At 36.2% G+C, this 21,079-nt stretch overlaps 1 protein-coding gene across 1 annotated transcript in view; it reads right to left on the bottom strand.

Annotated features, from left to right (window-relative positions):
• LOC150084413 (putative peptidyl-tRNA hydrolase 2) overlaps window positions 1-21,079 on the bottom strand; it is a 109,570-nt gene that overhangs the window by 10,713 nt on the left and 77,778 nt on the right. The window contains exon 6 of the mRNA XM_090376054.1: window positions 10,012-10,170. Within this exon, the coding sequence (XP_090232180.1) occupies window positions 10,084-10,170 (87 nt within the window). The 3' untranslated portion in view covers window positions 10,012-10,083. The remainder of the gene's footprint in view (window positions 1-10,011; window positions 10,171-21,079) is intronic.

The following is a 21,079-nucleotide window of genomic DNA, read 5'->3' as shown; positions in this document are numbered from 1 at the left end:
GCTCTGCTGTTTCCTCTCCCACCCCTCTTTTCCTCCTGGTGGACATGCTCCACTGACCTCTTGGGGGGGGGAAATCGTCTTCCCTTTTGACCACATATCATATGCCCCACACTACCAAAATTTTAACTGTTCAAATCAAGTCATGCATGTCCTTTTGGCCTCTTATAATCTCTTTAGCATCTTACCTCAAAAATCGCAGCGTGTTTGTTTTTTATTTTCACATAGGCCCTAGCCGCTGAAATCTCAGGAAACTAGGTGGCAGGGCCTGCCAGAGTAAAGCTTCATACTACTGTATACCTGGTCTGCCTCCACGGGGCCAAGTGTGGGCAACATTGGGCCTCAGTAGGGGTCCAGCAGCTAAATGGCCAGATGAACAACGATACACAACATTACACTTATACAAAATCCATCCACTTTTAAATCTCTGCAAATCTCTACACTTTACTGCCCTGCAAAAACAATTGCAGGGCAGTAAAGACAGGTTCATATATGCAAAAGCAGCAAATAAGAAGAGCACAAGAAAATAAATTGAATAATAACTATACTATAATATTCATATTATAGTATAGTTATTATTCAGGATGTCCAGAAAACAAAATTGAAACAGGCATGGCAAAAAATGGATGTACACAACACAAAGTGTCATTTCCTCAAGTGGTAGTAGTATAACAATATCACAACAACCAATATCACTTGCATGTGTTATGTGCTGGTGACATTAATATAAATATGGCAGAAATGATAGAAGCATCTATCTGACAAAAGACTGCTTTTTTCCAACAGCCAACCAATTTTATCTGTTACTGTCTCACACTGGATAAAATGAGGGATACTGTCACTAAAAGAAACCTAAACTAGTATCAAAATGTGTGATCTTGCTCCTCCACAACACAATACTATACAAAACCAAGAAATGGTTCAAGTGAATGAGTGGAAGATTTGATGCATCACATATGTAATTATGTTCAGACCTTGTCTCTTTGGACAACTGAAGTGGACCAAAGGAGAAGAAACATGTAGCTAGTATAGATGTCATTTATGTGATAACCTGGCTGTATACACTTAATTGTGAATTCATCCAGTTTTTGTCCATGCATTCAGCTACATAGGACTTTTGCTATATTGTTATTGTAGAGAAAAATAACATTATGATACACGACATAAGAGATGCAGCTGCCCTGCACATTAGAGGTCTGCACAGGCCAACAGTTTTCAATTTTACCACCATGGTCTGATGACCACTTGGCCTAGCTCAGCCCAAACCTAACAGCAAATCCATCTTGTCATTCACACCCATCTGAAACTTGACTCTTTTCTTTGTTCTGAATTTATGCTAAGGGAATTAGGCTACAGAGCATCAGTATATTTTGAATGTAAATCCCATATGTTGTGTATGGTCCATTTTCCATATTTTGCTGGACAAAAAATCCAACTTTCTGAGAGGGAAACAAACTATATGATTCTCACAACTGATTGACTCAATCATGACATGAAAAATTCCATAAACGTTCATCCTATCCCTGGGTTATGTGTGCTAGTAAAATAAATAAAATACGTAACCTTCTTGCAATGCATATAGCACCTATTATAGAAACAGATTCCAATGAGAACATTAATAGATACAGAAAAAATCAGAATATTTCATAGTTACTATAGAGTGAGTAATTACAGTGACTATATTTTCTAAAACTAAAATTCAGGATGCATGGTGCAACAAAGAATTTTGATTAGTGAGTTTTTTTTTTTTTTTTTTTTTGTTTTTTTTTATGATATTTTAAGTATAAAATCAAACCACATAAAACAAATCAATTTTATTGAAAAGAATTAAATGATATGGGAAAAAATACAGAATTCAGGGGTAAAAAGACTTATCAGTTAATAAAACATTTATGGTTTTATTTTCATCATTCATCTACTCCTGAAATTGGAGTTTTCACATGTACTTGTTGGAACAGCTCAGCTTACATAATAATAGTTTGTTCACCTTAATTTTTTCAAATATCTCTTGGCAAGTCACCGAGTAATTCATTTGGATTATAAATGGATATTTTACAGTTTCAATGGTAACTGATGATTTTTCCAAAATCTTAAAAACTTTTAATAAGTAAAAATGACTTCTTAAATCATAGCATTCATATATCCAGCAAAAAGAGGGTATGAATGCTATGATTGAGAAGTCATTTTCACTCTCAACCTCATGGTTGTTAATCTAAGTACATTCAGTCATATCTGATATGTAGATAAACTCTCCTCGTTCCATTTGGTTAGCAAGCTCTTTGTTAATATACAAATTAAGGACAAAAAACCTCATTAAAGAGATCATCATATGACAAAGTGGGCAAAAACACTTTCAAAAATGACTTGATTTTATTCAATTATTATCTGATGAAATAGTGTAATTTCAGAATATTTTAGTGGTTCATGATGGACAATGGGACAGAACTTTGAAATCAAGACTCCTAAAAAATTTGGGATGGTTGGTCACTATAGAACAGCTATGTTGATTCACAGATTTGACTCCAGATGTTCTTTTGCCAACAACCATGAAACATTATGTACATTTCACTTAGTACACCCCACACAAAAATATTACTGTTTTTAATTAGTTTTCAACCGAAAAGAAGTTTGAAATTTTGTGATAACATCTTAATATTGATATCTTAATATAATCTCAACTATGCCTGTGCAGACCTCTAATACACGTGCTATTGTACCCATGTGTCATTAAATGAATCAATATATCTCATTTACTTTACTTTCTAGATGATCCTCATTGTAATAATATTTATGAATATGTAGTATGGCAAAAAACCATTAATGTAATAAATGAAAGCAAAAACTTAATTTGGTTTCAGAGTGATTTCATTTATTACTTAAAGAGGGTGAAGTGTGGATAACATGCATATAATTTTTTAATAGTTTGTTTATCAGTGCATGTTTGATGTTACTTCAAAAAGAGCATCTTTTCATATACAGTTGTGCCCCCGTATCTGCTAATTCAGTTACCCGCAGTTAACCACCGGGGGGGGGGGGGACTTAACACATACTACTCGTGTGTCCAATACGGTACTTCCCTTTATTTTATTTTAAATCAAATAGCTTTCCTTTATTTTTTACATTGTGTATGGTTTGGTCACCAAAGTTATAATGGTTCTTTAGATATTTAGTGGATGCACCGTTTTCAAACTTTTGAATAATTTCAAGTTTTAGTTTAATTTGAAAGCACAACTCTTGCATTTGCCCATCATTTTTGCGATTCCTAAACAAAAAAAAAAAAAAAAAGGGGTTACTATAAAAATAAAAAAAAATTCTGACATCCCTGATATAAATAATGAAACAAATTTGTCCTTTTGGAGTGCGACAGAACACAACAATTGACGCACCGCACTACATCAAACTAAATATTCGGTCTTTTTTTTTTTTTTGTTATTTTCTTTCTTTTTCTTTTATTTTTTTTTGTTTTGAGCGGTAGGTGTGAAGACAGCGGGGTTTACAAGATAATAGGTACACTAATCTCCCAATGACGACTTATAACACCAGTTCTTGTCACTTATTTACGACTTGCAAAATATCTGTTTATACCTATTCTAGTTATTACTTGAATTTTATGATTTCTCGTTTTTTTTTTTTTTTTTTTTTTATTTGGAGACAGTTAATCCAATCTCAGAAAATCTAGAGTCTGCTGTACTTTATTATTACCATATTTAATGTTGGTAATTTCTTACTGTGTGTTTAATTTATCAATTAAACTTTATTATACGTATATACAAGAAAATCACGTCAGCAGGTCTTCGCTTATATCCGCAGTTTCAGTCACTCACGGCAGGTCTTGAAACGTATCCCCTGCGGATACGGGGGTCTTACTGTATATTAAAAAAAGTTAGGTAAAATTTAGTCCAATTTGCCATCTGAAAAATTGGAGAGAAAAATTACAATATGGAAAACAGGAACAGGAAAAACATAGTTAAATATGCCATTCCAGATTATATCTTTGAACCACCTCACAAACAGAAAAAGTGCACCTTGTAATTCTTCATTAGTTAATTTTATAAATAACATTAATTTACATCAGAGAATTTTGCCCTAAAACCTCAGGTGACCCCTTAATTAATTATAATTTTTTAATTACATAAATATGTTTGCACATAACATAAAAGTAAATAAATTTAAAAATGTCTGTTTTATTGGCTTCCTTAAGTTATCCTGGCTTCTAGTTCATACTGCACACATGCATACACATGGGTGGGTGTAGACATATATATGCAGGAATACATGCACACAAGATTTGTTCTTTAGTTTGATGAATGATCTTGGAATTGTTGAAAGCATAGGTAAAAGATTGTGAGCAAGGCTGAGAGAAATATTTTTTGAACACATACTCATCAAGTTTTAGCTTATTGTTAAGTACCAGCCTAGCAGAAAGCTGTTTTGAATGAATACTTATTTTTCTCCATTGTCACGTGTACTGCAAATGAAGAATTTGAGTATATGTGAACATTAAATTTTATGTAAAGTTGGCCACACAAAACTCAAAATTCTTCTTACAGTTTACAGAGATGATGCTAAGATGAGAGAAACAATTTTTAAGTGATTTCAAAAGCACTTGAAGATGAAGAAGTCACCCATCAACATCCCAAAATTATCAAAACTTCAATGTAATCTGTAGTTTCATTTGAATGGATTGACAACTGACCATTCAAGAAATTGCTTATGAGAAGTCGCTTTCATTTGGTTCAGTCTGTACCATTTTGACAGATGATTTGAGCATTAGGTAAATGAGTGCTAAGTTTGTTCCACACATGCTCACTCCATATTTAACTAAACTTAGAAGGCACAACTGCAAAATAGATACAACAATTTAATTAATGCTATTAATAGGATGACAAGGTGCTTTTCTGCTCATATGAACCTAACTACCCACATATCAAAAGAAAAATACAGATAAAATCAAGAATAGAAAAAGAAAAGATCAAAGCAACACACACCCTCAAGGGAGTGAATGCACAGCTTCTTGCCAAGAGTGCCCACACCCCCTAAAGAACAAGCACTATCTTTTCAAGGGATACCAGCACTTGAACTCCAAAAAAAGGGTCTTATTTCAATCACAGCCAAATATCAGTGGCTGTCCTGATATACTCCAAACATTGAGACCAAACATAAAATAATGCTATGGCCACTGCCCTCCGTAGAATAAATAAGGAAACAACAAATAGGATGCAGATTTAGATGTCTATTTCTACAATCAACAAATCCAAAACAACATGCAAATATGCAACTGAAAATTAAGAAATCATAATAAACAGAATTAAAACATAACAAAAAATCTGAGTGGTAGACAAATGAGACAAAGGGGAAAAAAGTTAAATATAAAGTAAATTAAGAAGGTGGAGAGATTGGACACTGTTACATCCATACTCAAAGTAACTTAAACTAAGAGTAGCAGTAAAACTCAAACCCTATTGTCAACCTTACTTATAACCCTACTAACAGCATTAGTTAATATTCTGTATTTTTGTGGTTCAAGTTTAATTTAAAAATGAGGTTATATAACCACATTATTATCTCCCATAATATATTATTCTCACTCAAGATGAAAGACAGCATCAAGTCTTCATTCCACTGATCTGTTCAAGCAGGCTGTGTCCAATCCTGCATTTCTAACAAAAATTATAGCAGTTAATAAGCATTGGGTGTGTGGATATGACCAAGCCATGATATATATGAATATGACAGAGATCAAGGTTCAGAGCTTGCACAGGAAAACACCATTGTCACCAAGGCCAAAAAAAGGTGCAACAGTCAAAATCAGATGTGAAGGTCATGCTGACTGCATTTTTTTAAGGAGGTGGTTTTATCAGTACTCATTCCATGAAGTGTCACAGAATGAGTTCTGATATAAATTTGAGCCCCCCCCACTGTTAATGTAGTATTACTGCCAAGAAGTTTTAAAACAGTTGAGAGATACAATTTTCCATAAATGAACTGAAAAATGGCAAAATGGTTGGCTCCTTCACCACAACAATGATGTGCTACATGCCACTCGCTGTCTGGGCATTTTTGACTGACAAAAATGTTCCCACTGTGCTTCACCCACCTTATTTACTTCATGGTATTGAAACACTATATAGTCTTAGCATGCAACCTTTGAAGCCCTAACATCAAATATAAAATTCTAAACTTGAATTAAGGCACATGCTTAGAGTTAGAAGCATATTACACATATAGTTTACACAAATTTACATTGTTGCTCATCTCTTAAAACCCAAGAATTCTTGATTAGACCGGGGTTCGAGCCCGTCACCACCAAATACGGAGGATGCGGAAAGGTCAGCAAATGACCACCGCATATCCCCGGAGCAATGTAGCCTTAATTGCTAATGTTCCTAAAAACCAAATAACAACAACCCAAGAATTCATTTCTTCCTTATCTGAAGAAAAGAGTGCATGGAATTAGTCAGAAGTGTTTTCAGATTTAGAATTCTCTAAAAATAAACTACTGAGACTGTCAACTGTTAGTAAACACAATTTCCACATTGTGGCAGTTTATAGAAAAACTAGTTCACAGTATGGTACTAAATAGGCAAAAAGGAATGGCTTGGTTGCACAATTGAAGCCTCCCATGTATACACATAATATCAATAAGAACAATGGTCACATTGTCACCTATGCTTTTGAAAAAGTGTGTTTGGTTTCATAACATTCTATAAAAATGAGTACTGTAAGTTTACTTTTTTTTAGTTTACTGTACAGTGTAATAAAATGTCACAATGTAAACTTTTAAAAGAAACTGCAGAAATAAATGAATCAAAAAGTAGACAGTGCTAAATGTAGATTTTACTGTAATGCACCACTTAGCAAGATGTGAAAGTTGACTGCAAAAAAAAAGGGGGGGGGGGATTGACTTATAGCAAATATTCAAGACAAAAAATGAAATCAGGCTCATGTACCAGAATATATGGTAAAACAAGAAAAGAAAGCAATCGGAATCAATTTAAGAAACCGTCCAGTCAGCAGACTGACTAAAAGCATCCACAAAAGGAAGACTTGCGAAAATATTTTGATCAATGGCAGGCACAATGGATCAAGCACATGGTTGCAGAAGGAAATTATATTGAAGAATATAAACAATAATGTAAACTATTATCAGTGAATAAAATTAATTTTCTGCCACACTCCCAAACTTTTTTGGGACATCCCATAAACCTATATGAAAGCATACACAATATTCATAAGAGAAAAAGAATGATTCATATCTAATCCAATTTAAATTATAAAAATGCAACTTTAACTAAAAGTAATCTCAAGTATTTTCTTTAAATAAAATGCCTTGGTTATCTACAATTATGGTTAACTCAGCTGTTATCAGTGGAGAGAGCTGATGAATATTCACATCTAAAGTCTAAGGCTCCTTGTGAAATATGGAATCACAATCCTAGTTCATCATTCTGGGACGACCAGATGGTCAGAGGAGTTCACAAGACACAGAGAATATAAGAAACAGCACATTATTTAGCAGTCAAAGGCTTGAACGCCGGTCACTCAAAGCACATGTACTTATGCACCCTCGCACCTGACCACTCAGCTATGGCGGCATGTTAATGGTCACATAACAATGCTAACAATAATAGCCACAATTTTTCCAGGTAGGTAGTGACAGAGTATACTTTTGTGATAGTTTTCCTTGTCATACGGAATTCAATATTGCATTAGTCATGCTTATGAAGCTTTTAATGAAAATGCCTCTATCTTTATCGGTGATTATTTGAAGCAAATGATTCAAAGAGTTCGTATCAAGTTTTGTGTAAAGCCTGGTAAAACAGCTTCAGAAACTTGACATTATGAACAGTATTGGAAGCAGTTTGAGGTGGTCTTCAAACCCTCACTTTATGGACCTCTTTGCAATTTCTTTTTATCAAAGATGAAACTGAAGCTCTAAGGAACAAGATTTAATGATATCTTGGAAATTCAAAAAAAAAAAAAAAAAAAATCGCAAGAGCTACTTGCGTGTTATGTAAAGAGAATTTACAACATATTTCCAATGAAGACAGAATTGCTAAGCTTAGTGTAGCATCTCAACCTTTCTTGTAAAAATGTTATTTTCAGTAAAACTTTATGGTGGTATTCTGAATATATACAGGGGTGGACAAAATAATGGAAACACCTTTGATAAGAGTTACAAGATGAACTAATGTGTGTTGGGCCTACCTGCTTTTAAAACAACTTTTATTCTACATAGAATAGACCGAAATTAATCTTGAACTGTCTTTAAGAACAACACTGCACCATTCTTCAATGAGGAAGATTTCAAGCTCCTTGAGTGATGAAGGTGAAGGAAATCTGCTTCTCGCTATCCCTCCAAATATGCACACCCAGGGTCCCGAGCTGGACAGTAGTAAAATACTACTGTTCAAACCTTGTTGATCGATGTTTGACAGTTGGAACAAGACAGTCAAGGATGGTGCACTTCTTTTGGCATTTGTCAAACACAAACTCTTCCCTGATGTTAAAAAAGTGTGAATGATGATTTGTCTGAAAATATGACATGCTTCCAACCATTAAGTATCCAATTTTTGTGCTCCTCATACCACTGCATCTTCTTTCTCGCATTACTATCATCGATGAATGCTTGATAATAGCAACTCTGTCAGAAATTTCAGCTTTATGAAGATCTGCAGTTATTTTTGAGGCAGTGGTTTTATGTTTTCGGGCTACAATCCTTTTCAGTGTCCACCAATTTCTTTCAGTCAGCTTCGATTTTATGCCACAATTTGTCCTATCAGATTTTGTTTTTTCATAATAAGAGGTGAATGCAAACATCACTTATGATATAGATGCTCCAGATACATTAAATAAATCAGCAGTTTCGGTCACTGATGCCCCTGCTAGACACGCACAAGCAATTGTACTTTTTTTGGAATTCAGACTGGGTGGTCATTTTCTTCATGTATCTATATATCACCTCTAAATAAACATCAGTTTTTATCATCTTTCCATCATCACAATGCTCCCTGCAAGGAACAAAAAAATCACTGCATGTTCCCAAATAAGTGAGAGCCATTAAAAAAACTACTACTTTCTATTTTGTCTATCCCTGTATATGTACACAGGAACATCCCATAAATACATTCTCATAAAAAATGTATCCTTAATACTTTTTTCTGTTGCAATTTCTTTAAGTTAATGACCATCTGTTATAGCTCTAATAGATGTTTTTCTTCAAATCGATTTAATTAATTAATAATACCATATATATCTTAAATATGCCTATGTCAGGACAGAAGTGCAGCCAATGTCAAAGTAACACCTGACCTAAATTTTCCTCTCATAACCTTTGTACTCCACTCCTTTGTTTTTCCTCTCAGTCAGAAATGCTTGTAATCTCCATCTAGCCTTAGTTGAGAGTACTTCTAACACCCAAATTTGCACTGCTACCTGGGCAGTGAAAATTTAGGCTAGACTGGGTGTTACAAGTTCTTATAATAGTAACATAATGCAGACTGAAAATATTAGACAGGCAGACCTCCCTAATGTCAACAATACCTATCCAAACACCAGAACAGTCACATTTTTACCACTCTGTTAGAAGACATTATTCACTTACTTTGGATAATACATTATACAGCTAATATCAACATCGGTGAAACTTTGGCTTTTAATCATAATATATACTGTACACATAAAATGCAAAGCCATTACCCGGTACTTGCAGAATTAAACCTGATCAATTGTGTTTTTGACTAAAACTTTTAAACCGCATCCTTTCTGTTCAGATTCCATTACGAAAAAAAGTTTTACTGTATAGTTATATATATATACACACGCACACTGGTACCTCATTCTGAGATATTAGACTTCATATATATATACATGAAGTCTAATATCTTGAATATATATTAGACTTCATATATATATGAAGTCTAATATCTTGAATATATATTAGACTTCATATATATATGAAGTCTAATATCTTGAATCTCAAATAAAATCATATTTAAATACTCAGAGGCTTACATGTGAAGAAATTATAAATATTTAGATAAACTGGCAAAAATAATTCATTGAGTAGCGTTGCTGCCAGCACCCTCAGAGCAGCCTTAAAGATCCAGTAACTTCATCGATAAGATCTATTCTACCCATAATACATAAAGCTGTTGTAGATCCTGCAGGAATCTAAAGGGGGGAAAAAAGCTTGTTATGCATATACAGAATGAAGGACATTACACAGAAAACTTCTCATAAAACTATACCTATTTTATGAAGATATTTTTATTATTCTAGTATTTTCTGAAAACATGCCACAATTATGCACATAATAATATCTCATTTTTGTACTGGTTTTGCAGTCTGAATAGGAGTGTGATGATTATGAGGAAAATTTTTCAAATGATGTACGCCATACCCACTAAGCTTGGACAGAGGACTGCTGTTCTTTTCTGATACAACGGTCCTATAGAAGCCAAGTGAGACTTTTGTGTACATTTCAGGGAAATTTTTTTATTTGCATAAAATTTGTTTTTATCTGTAGTTACAATGGAAAATATGCAGTCAAAAATTATAATAATACTGTTTATGGTGTTTTTTTTTTTTGTTTTTTTTTTAAGAAATTCCATTATTTTATTCAAAGTGGTGTGTTCATTACACACTTTGTGTCAATCAATTTGTTATGTGAATATTCACCTTACCTTGCAAGGACAATTCAGAATACTGAAATGAGTACTGTTTCAGAATACTGTTTCTGCAGTGTGAACTAGGAGATACTGGTAGTTTGCTCATCTCATTGCAAAGCTGATTTCTTCAATTGGCATCTTCTATATGGTCATTTCAAGTGATACATACAGGTTGGAGGTCACATCCAGAAAAAGCTTGAAGTTTTTCCAACTCAAACAGACAAATTAGAACTTTTCCCATATGAAAGAATGTAGCTCCTAGTTCACACTGCAGTGTGAACTAGGAGCTACAGGTAGTCTGCCCATCACAAAGCTGGGTGAAAAGCCAGGCAATCATTGGCTGGTCTTTGGCAAAACTGACAATTTTAATTGGCTTTGTCAAATGCTTTAGATCTTCAGGCTATCATGGGCAGTCGCCCATGATAGCCTGAAGATCTAAAGCATTTGACGAAGCCAATTAAAATTGTCAGTGCATCCTGGTGTAGACAACACGTGAAAATGTACAACTGTTTCTGCAGTGTGAACTAGGAGATACTGGTAGTTTGCTCATCTCATTGCAAAGCTGAGTGAAAAGCCAGGCATTCAGTGGCAAAACTGACAATTTCAATGGCTTTTTCAGATTCAAATTCAATTTCAAATTCTTGGTGTAAACAAAACTTGAAAATGTATGACTGGTGCAGAGAAACAGCTGTTTCTCTGCACCAGTCATAGTCCCGACATTTCTGCATATCCTCCAATCCCAGTAACTCCGTTTAACAAATTCATCAATAATGGGGAAAAAAAAAAAAAAAAAGCATCGCCAATTGTACATACTGGAAAAGGTCCAGATCAAAAAAAATCATGGGCTTTATCATTTAGCTCACATCTGATAAACAACAAGAGGTTACATAAATTCATAATATCCATGGATTTATGGGCTTGAGGTACATAGTATTAACTCTGTACTTGTAACAATAATTGCTCCATTACATTTACGGCCATATCTGTAATTCTATAATAAACAGTGGTATATGTATAGCTCTATTACGGCAGTACCAACGGATTCTTTAAAACTAGCCTTGTCTCTATGTTGAACATTTCTGCAAAGCCAGTCATATATTTATGTTGGTTTGTGCACTATTGATGTGTTTTATGACTGGCCTCTTTGCAACCACCTAGAAAAGCTCACCTCGAAATCTACTAGCTGGCTGTAATACTTGCCACTAGAAGGCAGATTGTCTTCTGTATAAAATTAAAACAACAATTTTTTTATTTCCAACTACAACCTTATGGTTGCAGCAAGAAAGTACAGTTAAGAAAAGGGAGAGACAGATATGCTAGAAGGGAGAAGAAAACAGTATCCTCCAAAAGTTAAAAATTAACTTTTAACATTGAATAAGATACAATGTGCTAATGATGGGATGAAATAAGTAGAATTGCTCTCCACAAGCCATAACATTCCCACTACTTTGAGCTCTTTGCTTCACTGCTGTTGTCTGAGGCACGAGTTTAGTTTAAATTAAAATTAGAAATGCTACACTAAACTAAGAAATACATAACTACGATAATAACACTACACTATTCCCAAGTAATGTGACTGCAGTGCTATAAAATTACATTAGGTATTATGTTATACATCATATAAATTATTCAATAGCATTTTTATTATTCTTATATCGATGCAATGAACAATGGTGGAAAATTCTCTCCTGCTTTGATCTAATTTTTGAGTCCAAGTAAGAAACCTTAAAATTCCACCTACTTGTTTTTTTTTTTGTAATAAAAACAGTCTACTTAACAGCATTCAAAAATGGCTCTAGCTCAGTAAGGTTGCCACTAAAGAATTACTTTAAGAGAAATTTGACATTTACTTAGATTTCAGTAAAGATTCCAGCCTCTTGAACATGTTCAGCATGGTGTGACACAAATGCAGCATTAGGAGCAAATCACTATTATGTATAAAAGGATACTTAAGTAGCAAGTGAGTAGTAATAGCAAGTAATTATAAATAGTTATTTTTATTATTATTTTTTTTTTGATTTGGTAGTTGTTGGCGCATCGGCTTCTGTGGCCATATTGCACCTCCCAAGGTTTTTGCAGTACTTTGATCCAAGCCCGAGGCGGGAATCGAACCCGCGACCTTTGAGTTGCCGGGTAGGTACTTTACCCACTCGGCTAGCCCGGTCGGCATAAATAGTTATTGATCCTCTTAAAAAATGTTACGAGGAGTCCCAAAGGTTTCAATGCTTGGTTTATTAGTGTTTATAATAAAGACAGACAGAATAAAACCAGAATATGTCTACCTGGTGCTACTATCAATAATGCAACAAGCCAGTTCAAAGGTACTAATACAGTTTTGATTTTATGATGAACACTAATGATATTAAACACAAATAAATTGAGTAACTGGTTGAGGAGTGCAGGCCCATGCTGAAAACATTGTCATGAGTTAGAGAAAAATGTAATTATGTCTACAATCCTTCCATGGCAGATAGGAGGAATTTTTCAATGGCAGCATGGTTGATAATGGCAGCAAAGTTTAAAACACTTTGCAAGGCTTTCGGTGACATATTTTAGCATGGTCCTTCTCATTGATAGAAGAAATTTATTTTGCAGGGATAGAATACAACTGAACAAAGGAATGAGCAGCAGCCTGGAAAGAGAGGTACTGGGGATTTCAAGGACTGCTGGGAGTCATCGTGGAACAAGTAAATACATGGATTGTGTTAGGATAACTAAGAGTAAGAATAGGTGTATATAGTAGTAGTAATAGTAGTGGCATGTGATGCAAGAAAGCAAGTGTATGAGCTGATGCAGCATCAGCCAAAAAAAAAAAAAAAAAAACAAAACAATTGCCTCTAAATATTTGTCCAGTTCCTCCTTAAATTTATTTAACCTATCAACTTCCACAATGACAGATGGAAGTTTGTTCCAGCAATTAACCACCTGCTGGCTAAAGGCAAATTTCTGCATATCTATTCTATATCTGTCCTTCCTCAATTTCAATTTATGCCCCCTTAGGTTCGTAATCTGAACAAGTGGAAGAATCCCATCAGAATTCAGCGTGCTCAACCCATTCAAGGCCTTATACACCTCAATCAGATCACCTCGCAGGTGCCTAGTCTCCAGCTGCTGCAATTTGCAGAATTTAAGCCTCTCCTGGTAAGAGGATCCCTTCATTCCCCCTCACCAATCTTGTTGCCCTTCTCTGCACACGCTCAAGCAAATCTACATCGTTCCTAAAATGAGGCCTCCAGACCTGCACACAGTACTCAAGGCGTGACCTCACCATTGCCTTTTACAGAGGGACAATCACCTCCTTTTCCCTGCTAGTAAAATTCCCGTATATCATTGACAATATCCCATGACCTGCCCTGGCAGCCTGTCTGCATTGCTCAGAAATCTTCATATCTCACTGCACAATTACTCCCAGATCTTTTTCATTTTCTACCACCTTAAGTGTAGAATCACACAGTTGGTACATTTCTCTGGGGTTACTTCTACCCATATGCAGTACTTTGCATTTTTCAATGTTAAACTTCAGTTGCCACTTCTCAGCTCATCTGCCCAAATTTTCTAGATCCTGTTACAGTAACACACTGATATACCTTCTTCAATATCATTGATAAATATACAAAACAACAGTGGACCCAACACCGAATCCTGTGGGACTCCACTAATAACATTAGTCCACGAAAAGCAGCACCCATTGATTAACACCCTCTGTCTTCTCCCACTCAACCATCCTTTTAACCATTGTAGCAACTTACCCTTAATACCATTCTGCTCCAATTTGTACAGTAGTCTTCCATGCACAACAGTGTCAAAAGCTTTCCTGAAATCCAAGTATATGATATCAAAATTATTTTTGTGCAACCAGTTCCTTTGTAACCACATCATAATAAACAATCAAATTTTTCAGACCAGACTTTCCCTTAACAAACCTATGCTGTGTCTGAATTATTGCTGCAGTCTTGTCTAGATGAACCTGCAATGCATCTTTAACCAGTGACTCCATCTATTTTACCAGGAACAGAAGTTAAACTAACTAGTCTGTAATTACTCGTGTCACCCTTTGATCCCCCTTTGTGAATTGGAGACACATTTGCACATCTCAGTCCGTGGGGAACTCCCCCTGAATCCAAGGATGCCCTCATAATTATGGCTTACTTACTCTCATAATTATGGTTTGCTTACTTTCTTTGCCGCTTCCTTTAATATAACTGGATAGATCCCATCCACCCCAGGTGCCTTTCTTATGTTTAACTTCAACTTCAACAATTTTTCCTCCACTTTCTTCTCAGTTATTACAAAATCATTAAGCACCCTGTTACAATTTGGTAACCTTGTGACATTTTCAAACCTTAATAACTCCTCATGTGTGAATGTAGATGCAAAATTCTCATTCAGTTTGTTTGCTATCTGAGCAGGATCTTGAGGATTTATTCAGGGAGAGGAATGCCATAGGTGTATTAATCCCTCGTAGTGAGCTAAATGATTTTGTAATAACTGAGAGCAAAGTGAAGCAGAAACCGTTGATGATAAATATAAGAAAGGCACCTGGGGTGGATGGGATCTATCCAGTTATATTAAAGGAGGCAGCAAAGGAAGTAAGCAAACCCTTAGCCATAATTATGAGCACATCCTTGGACTCAGGGAAGTCCCCACAGACTGAAGGTGTGCAAATGCAATCCCAAATGCAAGATCTAGAAAAGTTGAACAAATGAGCTGGTAGGTGGCAACTGAAGTTGAACATTGACAAATGTAAAGTACTGCATATGGGTATGCAGTACTTTACCCCCAGACTAATGTATCAACTGTGTGTACTACACTCAGGGTGGTAGAGAAAGAAAAGGACATGGGGGTAATTGTGTGGTTAGATATGAAGTTTTCTGAGCAGTGCAGATGGTCTGGAGGAGTAGCTCATGGTGATTTCAATGATATACAAGAATTTTTCTAGCAGGGATATGGAGGTGATTATCCCCTTGTATAAGGCAATGGTCAGGCCACACCTTCAGTTCTGTATACAGGTCTGGAGGCCTCATTTTAGGAAAGATGTTGAGCTGCTGAAACGAGTTCAGAGTAGAGCAACAAGATTAGTGAATGGAACGAAGGGTTGCTCTTATGAAGAAAGGCTTAAGTTTTGCAAATTACAGTGCCTGGAGACTAGGCACCTGTGAGGTGATCTGACCGAGGTGTATAAGGACTTGAATGGTTTGAGCAAGCTCAATGCTGATGGGATTTTTTCCCTTGCCCAGATTACACACTTGAGGGAGCATAAATTCAAATTATCTTTAGCTAGCGAGTGACTGATTACTGGAACAAACTTTTTCCATCTGTCGTTGTAGAAGAGGACCCCTGAAATAAATTCAAGGAAGAACTAGACAACCATTTGGACAAATGGATGAGCAAAATGGAAAAGTTTTTTTTTTTTTTTTTCTGATGCTGTATATGCTTGCTTTCTTGCATCATATGCTTCTGCTAATGCTATTCAATTTAGTGCAACACCATGGCAACTTGTTGGGCAGGTATTTACAATATCAGATATACTGTCGGGTTGTAAGACACACTTTGTTTTCCTTATAAATACCTTAAAAATTGCCCTACATCTTAGAAGCCAAAAGTGGCAATACAGCACATGCGCAAAACTAAGAGTTAACGTATAGTTAACTACTATATGTTAGAACACTTTTCAATAATTACCAGGCTGTTTTTGGAATAGCAAGTGAATTTTAGTTATACATTTAAGCCCAATCAATGGCAGGCACATCAAGAAGGAATAATTATACTATTGCATTTAAGCTAAAAGTTATACAATATGCCAAAGAACATGGGAACAGAGCAGCAGAATGAAATTTTGGACCACTGCCTACTGAGATGATGTTTCGTCAATGAAGGAAGCAAGAAGTTTTATTACAAGAAGCTGATACAAAAAAGCACAACCTTTGTAAAATTCCAAATAAATGGCAATATTTGGAAGAAAACTTGTGTAGTTGGATAATGGAACTTAGAGACGTAGGTATTGCAGTGAGTACTAAAATTATAATAGTAGAGGCACGGAAACTAGCAGTTCATAGTGGATCTAAGGAAGTGCATCCAACTGACAATGGTGGATAATGCAATGTGAAGTTAGCATGGTGTGACATAAGCACTGGGAAAGGAAAAATAAGAGTGTGTGTGTTATAGGCCTAATTAATCTGATGAGTATAATGAGCAATTGTGCAGAGAAACAGAGTGGGCCAGTAAATCGGAATGACTTATAAGGGAGGATTTTAACTTTCAGATACTGACTGGAACTATCTTGCTACCTCTACTCTGCCAGATAGTGACTGGAGGGAGTCCGAGTAGTGTGTATGCGGGGAGCATTGTCGAGGCCACGTTATGTCAAGGATCTGGGTATATTCTTACCACATGTACGCCATATCCAAAAATTTCATTACTTCATACAGCATGTCCCACCCACTTTTTCTTACTATTCAATACACCATGAATTGTCAAATTAATAGAGCAAGCTTATCTGCGAAAAGATCTAAACCTCCCAAGGACTTCCTAATTCATTTCACAAATATACATGGTCTTAATTCCAATCTCAACGATGTCCATTTCCACTTGCAGTCTTCCAAACCCCATGTACTTTTTCTGACTGAATCTCAGTTATCAGTTGATTCAACTACTTCTCATCTCAGATGTCCAAATTATTTGCTGTATGATTCCTTTCGCCTCAAAGGTGGTACTTGTGCATATGTCCATTCTGATATTCCCTGTCAGAGACTTGGCAATTTGGAATCTCCTCTCTTTGATCTTCTCTGGCTTAAAATCTCTCTACCTCATTGTGTCAAATTCATCTGTTGTCTCTACCGTTCTCCCAACTCCACTAATCACTTGGAGCTCTTTGACTTCCTCTCTTTGCAACTTGACTTTCTCCAGTCTAACTTTCCTAACAGTGAGGTAATTTTCCTTGGTGATTTTAACGTTCACAACTCCAGCTGGCTTCCATTTTCTAGTCACACCGACCCAGCAGGTCGAGATGCTGAGGCTTTTGCAATTACTAATGACCTAGCACAGATTGTTCATTTACCTACAAGAATACCGGACAATCCTAATCATACAGCCAATACGCTTGATCTTTTTCTCACAAACAACCCTTCTAAGTACAAGGTCGAAGTGAGAGGTCCTTTAGGCACTTCAGATCACAACTTGGTGATTGTCTCTTTCTCCAATGGAACCTTTATCTCATGGCTATACCCAACCTCCTATTGTTTGGCATTACAAAAATGCAAAATGGGATGACCTGCGAGACTTCTTTTCTTCTTTTCCTTGGTCTGATTACTGTTTCAAAACTTCTGATGTCAACGTTTGCTCAGATCGTGTCAGTGAAATTATTCTTGCAGGAATGGAATCCTTTATCCCACATTCCACTTTAAAATCTCGTCCTTTAAATAAACCTTGGTTTTCCAATAAATGTGCTAAGGCTGTCCAAGAGAAGAATGTTGCATATCGTAATTGGCTTGTTTCTAATTCTTCAGTTTCATTTTCTGCCTACACCAAAGCTCGCAACAATTGTAAAGCAGTTATTAATCAGTCCAAAGTAGAGTTTGAACAGGCTAAGAGTAGAAAACTTGCTTCTTGCCCTAATGGTAGCCGAGCATTCTGGTCTCTTGCCAAAGCTATTGGCCGCAACTTTTGCCCATCTCTGCTCCCACCTCTGTCCAAACCAGATGGTTCTGTTGTCACTTCAGCCAAGGATAAAGCTGACCTGCTAGCATCCCATTTTTCTTCCAGCTCATGTATTAATGATCTTGGTAAAACACCTCCCACCATTCCTAACACGCTCCATTCAATGCCTCCTGTGGTCTTCCGTCAAAAAGATATCAGAAGGATTTTGATGAATCTTGATGCTAAGAAAGCTCCAGGTCCTGATGGTATTTCTCCACTTGTTCTCAAAACTTGTGCTCCTGAACTTACTCCTATTCTTTGCCGCCTTTTTTCACTTTCTTATTCCAAAGGTGTTTTTCCTTCTGCTTGGAAATTTGCTCATATCCAGCCAGTTCCTAAAAAGGGTGACAAATCCCTCCCATCCAATTATCGTCCCATTGCAATTACTTCTACTCTTTCTAAAGTAATGGAGAAATCAATTAACCGCCAACTCTTAAACTACCTAGAAACCTTCCGTCTGATCAACGATCGCCAGTATGGATTCTGTCAGTGTCCATCCACTGGTGATATTCTGGCTTATGTTACCCATTTATGGACTAATTCAATGGAAAGGTTCGGTGAAACACAAGTAGTTGCTCTTGACATCTCAAAGGCTTTTGATCGTGTTTGGCATAAAGGTCTTCTAAACAAGCTTCCATCTTATGGTTTGCCAACTGTTTTCAGTAATTGGTTATCCAGTTTTCTCTGATCGCTCACTGAGGGTGATGGTAGATGGCTCTCTGTCTTCTAACTTCTCCACTAATGCCGGTGTCCCCCAAGGTTCAGTTCTTTCCCCCCACTCTTTTCCTCTTGTATATCAATGACCTTCTTCCATTGACTGGAAATCCTATCCATAGTTTTGCCAATGATAGCACATCGCATTCAACTTTCCATTTTGAGAAACCTTGTCCTGCTCAATCAGCTTCAAGTTCTTGAAAATCTGCTGCCAATTCCTTAAATGCCGATTTTCAGGTAATTCTCCAGTGGGGCAAAGACAACTTAGTTGATTTCAACCCTTCTAAAACTCAGTCTTGTCTTATATCTCGCAAAAAAGATTCTTCTGCTCCTATGCTTAACTTTAGTGATACTCCGATTTCTAGGCAAAATGATATATCTCTTGGGGATTACCCTGACTTCTAATCTCTCTTGGCACAAGCACATTACAAATATTGCTTCCTCTGCATCTAAAAAACTTGGTTTTCTCTTTCGCTCTCAGCGTTACTTTTCTTCCAAACAGCTGCTCACTCTGTATAAATCGCAAATCCGCCCTGCCATGGAATATTGTTCCCACATCTGGTGTGGTGCCCCCAAAACCTCTCTCGGGCTTCTTGATTCCATTCAGAAGAGGGCCGTTAGGTTAATTAATGATTCATCTCTAACAGAGTCTCTCCACTCGCTTTCTCATAGATGCACTGTTTCTGCTGCTTGCCTCTTTTACAGATACTTCCATGGGCACTGTTCTTCTGAATTGGCTTCTATAATTCCCGCTCTCTCTTTCAAAACAGTCCGAACACGTGCCGCCACCAGCCAACATCCATTTACTGTCCAACTTCAAACCCACAGAACCAACTTTTCATCTTCCTCATTTATTCATTCAACTGCCGTTTTCTGGAACAACCTTCCTTCATACGTATTTCCTGAAAATTACAATCTACAGAAGTTCAAGTCCAATGTCAACAAATATCTTCTTTCATCTTCTCAACCTCCAACCCAAGCACGGTACTAAGTACTATAGGTTCTAATATCTCTCGTGTTTGGGGTTCACATAAAAAAAAAAAAAAAAAAAACTTGTGGATTAGTCACTCGCACGCTAGCAAGATTTTGTGGATTTATTGGAGGACTGTTTTCTTCAGCAACTTGTTTGGGGGGGGCAACCAGAGAGAGTAATACTCTTGACCTGATTATCAGTAGTGATTCTTCATGCATTAAGAATCTGCAGATAAAGGAACCACTAGGTGGCAATGATCACAGTGTACTGATGTTGGATTTAATTAAAGATGTAAATATGGTCCCAGAGAGTTTTTAAATTCTATACATTGAGATCAACTGATGACACTACCAACGGTGAATTCTAAATAGGAAGCCTTCAGGGTCTTAATCTTGGAGGGTACTAGGCTTTTCATACCAACTATGAAATACTGTCAAGGTTTAGGCCTAAATGAAGGTCAGATGAACTAATGAGGCCTATGCCAGATATAAGCTGGTCTGTAATCAAGTCACAAAGGAGGTTAGGCAGGTGAAGGCAGAGTAAGAGAAATCTTTGGCAAAGGATGCAAAGTGTTCTTTCTTTACTTGTGTAAACTAGAAGGAAAGGGATGAATCAGATTGGTCCACTTAATATAGTGGTTTGACTATTGATGATAATGCTCAGGTAGCTGATAAACTGAATGAGTATTTTGCACACACACACAAGCACATATTTGAACTCTTTAACTATATTACGTATCAAGTTTAACTATATTACGCGATGTAGACAGTGCTAGTTGCTTTATGCTTAAAATTTATGAATTGAATTGAACCTGGCAAATTTCGGAACGATGTTGTTTTGTAGGAAATATTTTAGGAAAGAAGTATGGTAAATTTCAGCCGAGTATCTTAGTATTAATCTAATGTAATTATGCATCGAATAACATCGAGATGTTCTAAAAATCTCCCATAATTGTGTATCAATAGGTTATGCCTGGAAAGAAAGGGAGTAAATGAAATAGTCAACAAGAGTTTAAAATATGAATTTGATA

This window comes from Mastigoproctus giganteus, chromosome 6, assembly GCF_048544385.1.
Source record: "Mastigoproctus giganteus isolate SK-2022 chromosome 6, ASM4854438v1, whole genome shotgun sequence".
Classification (NCBI taxonomy): Eukaryota; Metazoa; Arthropoda; class Arachnida; order Uropygi; family Thelyphonidae; genus Mastigoproctus; species Mastigoproctus giganteus.
Note: the sequence above shows the minus strand (reverse complement) of the source record. Positions and strands in the feature narration are given on the sequence as shown.